This window comes from Trachurus japonicus, chromosome 3, assembly GCF_045865225.1.
Source record: "Trachurus japonicus isolate A0001 chromosome 3, Traja_1.0".
In the NCBI taxonomy this organism is placed as follows: domain Eukaryota; kingdom Metazoa; phylum Chordata; class Actinopteri; order Carangiformes; family Carangidae; genus Trachurus; species Trachurus japonicus.
In genome coordinates this window covers 29,977,111-29,986,491 of record NC_140909.1, presented here as the reverse complement: position 1 = coordinate 29,986,491, position 9,381 = coordinate 29,977,111, and the positions used below count along the sequence as shown (strand labels likewise).

Genomic DNA, 9,381 nt, shown 5'->3' with positions numbered 1-9,381 from the left:
GCGGCTCTTCCGGCTCTCCCAGTATCCCGTTCACCGCCAAGGCTGACGTAGCAGGTGGGCGGGGTCGGATACATTTTTTGGTAATTTGACGGGAAACTCCCAGTTTGTCCAGTTAAATTGGTACAAATTATGTTATTTTATATTTCCAGTGGATTAATGTCAATAACGGAATATTAGCCTATATTTAGCCAATAATCTAAATGGACGGCCGAGAGCCTGCTTTCATTGTTTTATGGTTGAACTCTAGTTGCACATCAATTGAATTAATTGTGAAGAACAATAAAGCTGCACATTAGTGTGAAAATGACTGTGAGCTCAAAGCCTCCAGTGTTGTCAGGCAGGTTTACATTAGAACAAATAAGGCCTGTACAGGATTGAGGTTACTGCAGTTAGACCTAGGCCTACAGTATTAGATTCAAGGTTTTCAGTCCTGGTAGCCTACAGTGCTTCATTTTACCATAACTGACACTAAACTCCTAACCTGCTCCAGAGCAGGATAACAGCAAAGGATCAGATCAAAAGATATGAATCAGATTTGAGGGTTAGGGTTAGTGAGAATGCTGACAGGGACAAAACACTTGAAGTGTTCAGTAGCCTAATTGCTGGCAGTAGGCTATGTTTATAAATCAGTGGGGTTGTTTTGCTGCATGGTCCGTGTCCACTCTCTGATAGGCTAGAAACTTTATCATGTTAAAGCCTCATTTTAACTGAATAGAGAGTTTTTAATCTGACTGATGATAATTCTACTATTTTAATCGCAGCAACTCAAAAAACAGTCACAATGTCTTAAAGACAGCTTTGTTCATCATTCGACAAGAGCCCAAATACTCAGAAACTTAGTAACAATTTATGCATTCATTATTTATCTCAGTTTGACTTTGACAGAAATTGTGTTTTGATATACTAATTGTGGTAATGCTGTTTGTTTCATCTGGATGAAAATGGATGCAGCTATGAGTGAAATCACCTGCAGGTGTCAGTATTTCCTCTCATTTCTTTAGACCCTTGTTTCTTACCTTCAGTGGTGCATGGAGCCACTGCGATGTAATGTATTTTTTTTCTCCTTCTGAAATGAGGAAAAATGGGAAGTCGTGAAGTTTAATTTAAAAAAAAACTCCTTTGTCCTCATTAGTGATGGCATTGATGTAATTTATTTTAATGACCTTGAAAACAAGAGGATTGAGCATTGTCATTGTTCCCAAAGGTAATTCAGCCTTTGTGTGTGTAATGTACAAAGTAAAGTAAAGCAAAAGTAAAACCAAGTATGCTGAGTAGGCTATATATGTGTTTGTTCAGTTACTGGAATAAGTCAAAAGTATAACAGCACATTATTATTGCATAATGTATGTATGGTTAAGTGTTTCTATACTCAGTGAAGACTTTCTCTCTTTATCTTACTAGGTTTAGAAGTGCTGAAATGACTGGTAGGTTCATCGATTTCTAGAGGTGATGAGCAGTGGCATCGGTTGTGGTTGTAAGTCATGTTAATCAATGTATGTGTGTTCATTTCTCATGAAAGCAAGTGGACATAAGAATACATGTGCTGGTAGTATGCCAAGTGAGTACACAGGTTTCTTGACATGCATCATTTATGGATGGTGTTTTGGCTTCTTCAGAAAACAACTGAAACCTGCTTTTTTTATCTCGAGCTGTAATTGTGAATGTCTACATTTGTTTTTAAAAACAACACATTTTATTATATATAAGTTACATAAGCAACAAATTACAAACACTTTCTGTGATTATATCAAGGAAAAATATACACCTAATTTATTTAGGCCTATTGTTTTACACAGATGCACGCGCACACACACACGCGCGCACACACACACACACACACACACACATTATGGATGGTCTTTCTGGATTGTCTTTTGGGGACCTGAGAACACATTCCTCTTCCAGTCAATGTCCTGCAACAGAAATAGAGAATTAATTAATGAGTTTCAGCATATATTAGGCTACTTTTAATAATTAAATATGTGCTGCCCATTTTTTCTCTGTTTTATCTACATTCTTTAATTTTCTAAGTTATTTTCCGTCTTATAGGACAGTAAAGAAATACAGGAAAACAGGAAGAGAGATTGAGGAAATGACATGCAGCAAAGACCTTCTCGGTCAGGTGTCAATCCTGCGATCAACTGTGTTGAGGAAGACTATGGCAAGATAGGATCTAATCTAAGCACACCGTCATATCTACATTCATGTGAGTTTATTTGTGTTCTCATTTTCTTAATCTGATCTGGAGGCATTAAATACTGGACATACAAGTTTCTACCTCTATGTAGGCTACATTTTACTCTCACGGAGAGGTGACAAGGCTCCGAAAATATTTTTTAAACAACCTGTTAATGCACAGTGAGGGTTTCAGCTGCTCCTACTCCATGATACCGGCATTGATCAGGTAAACTTCAGTGACAGGCAGCGAGTTTGTCTGGTCGATGTTGGGACCACCAGTCTGCTGGATGAACTGCTGCAGGTTACACTGCCTCAGGTCTTTATTCAGCTCCTCAACCAGGTGCCGTCTGTCCTAGAGGACAGAGAAATATTATATCACCAAAAAGTAGACAGTGTATCAAAGTCTGACATATTTTATCCTTGTGGGTCATAGAGCTCCATTGTTTAAAAAAACAAACAAACAAAAAAACCCGACTATAAATAATAATGTTGCTCTGGCTTCCATGTTCCTTCATTATCATGAATACATACCTGCCTCTAAAAATAGTTGTCTAAGGACCAAATGTAAATACACATTTAACATAGCCCTTAACAAATAGATTATTCACAGTATTTATTCAGTTACATTTACTGAAAACAAAAGATTTTTTTTTTAAATGACTGAGTATTTGTTTTTTATGAAATATAAAGTTGTGCCTTGTGGGCCATTTCAAGGATTTACATTTTCATTAGAAACTAATGGGCTGAGAGACGAATCAACACACTGTTGGTTTGGGCCTTTCTGTCAGATTTTTGTGGGAAAACCATGTGTGGCAAGGTGAAGAGGGCCCGAGCGGGGATTGAACCCACACCTCCTGGGTAAGAGTCATGCGCGCTTGCCAGTCACCCAAAGGGACATCCCCTTGGCCAAGTAGCCAGGGCACATGATCAATTGGAGGCATAGTGACAGGACCACCACTGTCACACATGCAAAAACTTGGGTCCCAAAAAACGGGCCCCTGATGGAACATCTATCTATTTCATGAGTAGTGGCAAAAGAGTGACCTGAATGTTAGGGGGTGGAGTGGGGTGACAAAGTTAATGTAATAGCTTCAATTACCTTACTTACTGTGCAAGTACTCTTCACCTCCCTGAGCTGAGTCCACAGATTACAGTAATTCTATTGAAAGGAATGGACTAAAGTGAAATACTGTTGTGTCATCAAAAAGAATACTGAATGATGGATGGTGTTATACCTGTAATATTCCCTCTGTAGCTTGGAGCTCTCTCTCTGTCTCCAACATTGTTGCACTCAGTTCTTCTCCCTGCTGCAGGCGGTTGTGGAGCTCCTGCCTCAGGGGCCTCAGGGCCTCCTCCTGCTGCTGGATTGCTGCAGCGGTTTGTCTCTGAGATATGACCTGTATGTCCTGGTCCAGATGTGTAGAACGTGCCTGGAGCTCCTTCATCTGATTATTGTGATCATCCACTGATGAGTGTATCTGGTGCAGACGTCTGTCCATATCTGTTGAAAGCAGTGTTAAGACTACTTGTTTACGACATTTCAGATGATGAAGACAATGAACACAGAACTGAACACCTACCTTGTTCTCTGTCCATCTCTGCCTTTAACTGTTCCTCCCAGTGTGCTCTGTGCATCAGCTCTGCCTCATTCTGCCTCAGCTGCTGCTCCAGTTCCTCCAGTTCCTCTGCTAAGCTCGGAGTCAGACTAACCATTGCAAGTGACGTCTCCTGCTCCCATACCTCTGTTTCCCTTTCAAGAGCTTGAAGCTGGATCTCCAGGTCCTGCAACTTCCTCTGTTGCTGCAGAACCTGCCTAAACACCTCTTCTTTGAAGGTGTAAGAGGAAATGGCCTTCACAGAGTTGGGGGCATCTAGGAAAGACACAGGAGATGCCCGTGGTTCTGGGGAGGCTGATGGAGACCAAGCCCTCTTTGGTTTAGTTCTCCTGGGAAGTGTTGTGGGTCCCAGGTTGAAGGTGAGAGCTTTTTGTGGCCCTCTGTGTTTGGGGGGCTCTGGTTCTGACGGTCTAGGGAAGAGAATATGTCTGTCAATGGTTGCTGTGTTTTGGTCATGACCGAGGCTGGGGCCTGTCCTCCGCAGAATGAACTGGGCCTCCAGGGCCCGCTGTCCCAGCTGGGCAAGGTGCTGCATGGGACAGTCATCTGCAACCAGATGTGTCTCGTGTCCTCGCAGCCTCAAGATAAGAATATAACGACCAGTCTGACCTGTAGAAATCCGGGACACATGAAAGTTAAATATCAAACAGCGCAAAAATAATGCAAAAAAAGGGGGATTTTGAGGACGATGTTCTGACATGTTTTTGGTTCAAAAAGAGTGTTGTAGGAGGTTTGGAAAATAAATCACAATCCTACAAGGATATTAAACAGTTTACTATTGTGCACCAGATTTTGCTGTTTACCTCACAATAAAAAACTGAAACTATAATGTAAAGTGAACATATGGGGCCAGAAAGAAGGCTGCACAGTCCTAAACTCAATATCTCAGCAAATTCTCAACAAATCGTTCAACAAACAATCAGTGAGATATTCCATTTATAGTTGCCCATATTACCTTTGTATGGTGTTAGAGAAAAGTAACGTCCAAAATGGAGAGTTGGTGAATTTAGAGCCATAAACTGCAAGAGCAAAATATGCCAGCATCCAGAAAGTAGAAGTAATGACTTCATTTGATACGTACCAATTGCTTGTGCAAGAGCTATCACAACATCCTGACATGAAGTGTCTAGTGATACACCACAAACCACTCTGACCACGCCGTCTGCCCACACCTTCAGCTCCATCGCTCAGCAGCAGTAGGCTCCACCAGCAACCTGCAGGAAGACAGTCAGACATAGCTCACATCAGTAAAAGGAACAAAATGTAAAACTCATTGGATTGGGGCATTACTTTTGCACCAGGGTCATATATACTTGCTTTATTTGGTGAAGGCGGCACTCTGAATCTTTAACTTGATAAACCGTTTGCCCTCCTCAGTCCATGCACTCAAATCCAAGCCAAATGGACTGTCAAAACCACTTTTTTTTAAGGTTGTCTTTACCTATTTAGTAAAATGTGTCATAGGCTAAGTCCAACCCAGTCCTACTGTGGTTTTACCAAGATAGAGAGCCCTGGGATGTAGGGGGAGCTCCATGTAGAAAAAAGCGACCAAAACAGCGAAAAGGGGACCGGACATGCATAGTTCCCATTTAATCATCACATCAATCTTTATCTACAGGAGTTAGAACGTCAAGAAGAAAAAGAGTCTCCAAATTAGATATTCAGATCGAATTTATAATATTTTTGGTAGTCTGTCAGTTGCTCTCACATCATGTAACTGTTAATTTCAGGATCCTACAAAAGCTACTGTACAACAACAAGGTGCAAATTGGTAAAACAGAACTTATAGGTTAAGGGCATTCACATTACTCCTTTACCACATACAGTTTTCTTTTCCCTTTGTACTTGAGTATATACGTTAACATCTCGTAAAAGTATGACTATTCTCCAAATTTTAAATTTTTCTCAAAAAACAATTTTATTTTCCTGAAATTGTGACTTTTTTCCTGTTCAATGGCCAAAGCTCCATCATAGCATTTTGGTCACAATCACTAACAGAGGCCCTGGGCAGCATTATTTTTTTTCAAACAATGAATTTTGGTGTGGGTTATATCAAATTTGGACATTAATGACTTCCTGCACCTGCAGCCTCTCAGTTCAGAGTTTTTCCTGTCTCATCATGGGAACAAATGGCTTTCTCACCCTTCTGTTTCCATGATACTGTAACCTTCCTGGCTGATGTATGAGAAATGAAGCCTAGCTTAGAGGTGGGGGTGGGGTATAAGTATCACTCTCCTGGTATCAGTATCCAGAGGGGTGGTTTCAGGAAATTTCTCACACTGAATTCCACATGAAGAGCAAACAGATTACAACATTAGGTACTGGACCTTAAGACAAACAACACTGTGTTTAAACATCTGACATGTCAGCAAATATTTTTCTTTACTTTATACTTTTCCCCTCCCTCCCTTTACGTTCAGAAGCAGGAAAGAAGTAGGCTAAAGCCGTTTTCCCACTAATACCCCTTTCCCACTGGCCAAAAAACCCGTTTAAACCCGCTAACAATCGGCTTTTGCTGGCAGTGGGAAAGGCGCACCGAGCTGCGTCGACCTGCGTCGACACGCGTCGACGCGGGTCAAACGACTCGGCAAGCGACGCGGGTTAAAATCGCCTTTAATCGGCTCGGCTCTGCTCGGCTTGCAGTGGGAACGCCAGACCCGGCGGCGATATTTTTTTTCCTACTGTGGCCACGCCAAGACCCGCCTTACTCCGCCTCTGATTGGCTGCCTCTGCAAGGCTAAGCCTATACCTGCCTCTTACCCTAACCTTAACCACTCCCTTCACACGCCTAAACTAACCGTCTTTGCCTAAACCTAACCGTCAGATTAGAGGGCATCGTGATAAGCCTATCAGAGGCCTAGTAAGGCGGGTCTTGGCGTGGCCATAGTAGGAAAAAAAATTTTGCGACCCGGCGTCAACCCGCTAATTTACGTGATGACGCTGAACGTTACGTGATGCCACGTCATCGCGCCGGTTGCGTCTCATATCACGTACCAAAACAAAGCTCTGCTCGCATTCGAGACTGGGATCAAAAGATCAAAGAACACTGACCAAAAACGATAGAAAAAAAAGAAAAGAAACGACAGTGTGTTTAACTGACGTGTCGTGCCGCGGACGAACTGTCATATGGCCGCGGCAGACTCGTTGTCCTCCGCGGTCCTGGTGCTCCGCAGGTCGGCCAGACGCCTCGTCTGCCTCGGCCGACAGACCACCGCGGCAGGCGGCTGTGGCATGACTCGCACCGCGGATGAGAGCGGGGCAACATGGTTGCTCTGTCTGATCCCCCAGCGGGGGGGCAGACTCGGCTTATTTTGGTCAATGGGAAAGGGGCCAAATGCCGATTGTTAGCGGGTCGACCCGCGTTTAAAAAACCCGCGTCGACCTGCTAATTTTAGTGGGAAAACGGCTTAAAATTAGCGGGTCGACGCAGGTTTTTTAAATCGGCATTTGGCCCCTTTCCCATTGACCAAAATAAGCCGAGCTGCGGAGCACCAGGGCACGACACGTCAGTTAAACACACTGTCGTTTCTTTTCTTTTTTTTCAATCGTTTTCGGTCAGTGTTCTTTGATCTTTTGATCCCAGTCTCGAATGCGAGCAGAGCTTTGTTTTGGTACGTGATATGAGACGCAACCGGCACGATGACGTGGTGTCACGTAACGTTCAGCGTCATCACATAAATTAGCGGGTTGACGCGGGTCTGGCGTTCCCACTGCAAGCCGAGCAGAGCCGAGCCGATTAAAGGCGATTTTAACCCGCGTCGTTTGACCCGCGTCGACGCGGGTCGACGCAGCTCGGTGCGCCTTTCCCACTGCCACCAAAAGCCGATTGTTAGCGGGTTTAAACGGGTTTTTTGGCCAGTGGGAAAGGGGTATAAGTGAACAAATTCATTTGAGTACACACTTGAACATTATTTACAATTGTTCTTGAATTCTATCCCTTTTTTCCTTCAACTCACTGCACAGTCATCATAAAATATCATCATCTGGGGATGGATGGAGATCAAGCACTCTTGAAACACAAGCAGCACACTGTGTGCTGTCAATACTCACTGTGTAGTTTCGGTGGCCCATCTCTAATCATTAACTAAGTACAGCTGAAACTGAAGTTATTTGAAACTCGATTGAGATAAAATAACAGATAATTGATTAAACTGATTATCTGAGATACTGGTAGTTGATTAGCAGTCTTCCCAGCATGCAATCTGTTGCTGATATCAGTCTGCTCTGGTTCTGTGTCTCTGCTGGCATCAGTGAATTTCAAAAATGTAGGCAGTAACAGTTAGGATAATTATTATTGTGATGGTGCAGGAAAGATGATAGGATGATAAATTATAACAGCTGAACATTTACAGTAATATCTTAGCTGTAACATCTAATCTGTGGTACTGCCTAGGTGACTTTCATGATTATGTAAGATTGCATTGGCATGACTAGATATAACCCTGTAAGTGACCATTTTGTCTGTCTGAACCTATCAACCATGGACATTAGAAGAACCTTAAGTGATCGGTTTAACACAAGAGGCAGATTTAATGTTTGCACAAGATGTTTGACCTGTGTGAAACTCTCGTGTTTGCAGGAGAAGACACACAGATTTGCTGAGGGCAGGAATGTTGCAGAGCACGCTGACATTCCTCGAGGACTCAGACTCCACACACACATAGGCTACTTCCTCACTCTCTGTTTACTAACTTGACTGATCCAAATCGCTTTCAGTATCACTGTCATTCAGAAAATTATCAGCAGAAAACTATAAGTCCACAAAAACCTGGAAACTGTCACTGGTACTACATAATAAAATAATATTGTCTCTGTGAGGTTACAAGTTCAGTTCCAGACAACTTTGAAAAACATATTAAAGTAAATTGGTGAAAGTGCCTTGTTTTCCTGATTTAAAAAAAATTAAGTTATCTTTCCTGCTCAAGAAATTTTTCATCAAGAAAGTTTTCATTAAATAAATACATTTCTCAAATACAAAATGACTGAAGTAAACTTGTTTCCTGCTCAGTTTCAACTTTTTTTTTTGTACAAGAATCTTTTCAGTTACTGTTCACAATTGAAGAGAAATAAATGTCAGTGTGAATGCCTTGAAGTTTAAATTAATATGCCCACTGGCAGGTCAACTAAACAAAACAAAAATCACGTCTGAAAAGATAGTTGCTAAGAAATAGCGTTAGAGAGCTCAGAGAGGAATTTTAAAAGACTCACCTGCTAATTTGAGTTTTTTCACTGTTGTCTGTTCAGAGTGGTGGATGGCTATGACGCAAACACTCACCTATACAGACACTTTCAGCCAGGGAGGAGGAGGAGGAGGAGGAGTGAAACTGAGGAATGCAGCCCTTCTGGGTGTGCATTGTGCAGCATGAAGTTACTCTGACAGTTGTGGTATGAAACGCATTTACTCAACTATTGTTAAACATTTTTGGCTTTTGTGCTTTGTCATGTGAGATTAAATGTTTTGCTTTTTGCACCTCCACATGTACAGTATCAGTAGCACGGAGTCTGCTTTGCACATTTAGATTTTACTCTCAGTGAAAGGTAAGTGCCAAGTAGCCTACATAACACAAACTGTATTTTTTCATTTAAA

The 9,381-nt window shown here is 42.1% G+C and overlaps 1 protein-coding gene across 5 annotated transcripts; it reads right to left on the bottom strand.

The window, feature by feature from the left end:
• Window positions 1-1,699: 1,699 nt before the first annotated feature.
• Window positions 1,700-9,034, bottom strand: LOC146990130 (ras association domain-containing protein 7-like). Of its 5 annotated transcripts, none has more exons than XM_085769042.1 (6): window positions 5,937-6,079; window positions 4,876-5,008; window positions 3,759-4,403; window positions 3,414-3,679; window positions 2,346-2,530; window positions 1,700-1,913 (listed from the first exon to the last, which is right to left on the bottom strand). In XM_085769042.1, exons 2-5 carry the CDS (start codon window positions 4,976-4,978, stop codon window positions 2,378-2,380), a joined length of 1,167 nt encoding a protein of 388 aa, XP_085625168.1. In that variant the 5' UTR covers window positions 4,979-5,008; window positions 5,937-6,079; the 3' UTR covers window positions 1,700-1,913; window positions 2,346-2,377. The 5 variants fall into 5 exon arrangements, 4 of the variants coding, with proteins under 4 accessions (XP_085625168.1, XP_085625177.1, XP_085625152.1 ...); XR_015035043.1 differs by having other exon boundaries at window positions 1,807-1,913; window positions 2,358-2,525; XM_085769051.1 differs by having other exon boundaries at window positions 1,807-1,913; window positions 2,358-2,530.
• Window positions 9,035-9,381: the final 347 nt, after the last annotated feature.

Excerpts from the sequence above, each read along its gene's own strand:
- LOC146990130 (XM_085769026.1), bottom strand. The coding sequence starts at position 4,978 with ATGGAGCTGAAGGTGTGGGCAGACGGCGTGGTCAGAGTGGTTTGTGGT. Across the intron at positions 4,404-4,875 it reads AGCTCTTGCACAAGCAATTG|GTCAGACTGGTCGTTATATT; the intron begins GTACGTATCAAA and ends GGATTTCTACAG. Across the intron at positions 2,531-3,277 it reads GTACTTGCACAGTAAGTAAG|GACAGACGGCACCTGGTTGA; the intron begins GTAATTGAAGCT and ends TCTGTCCTCTAG.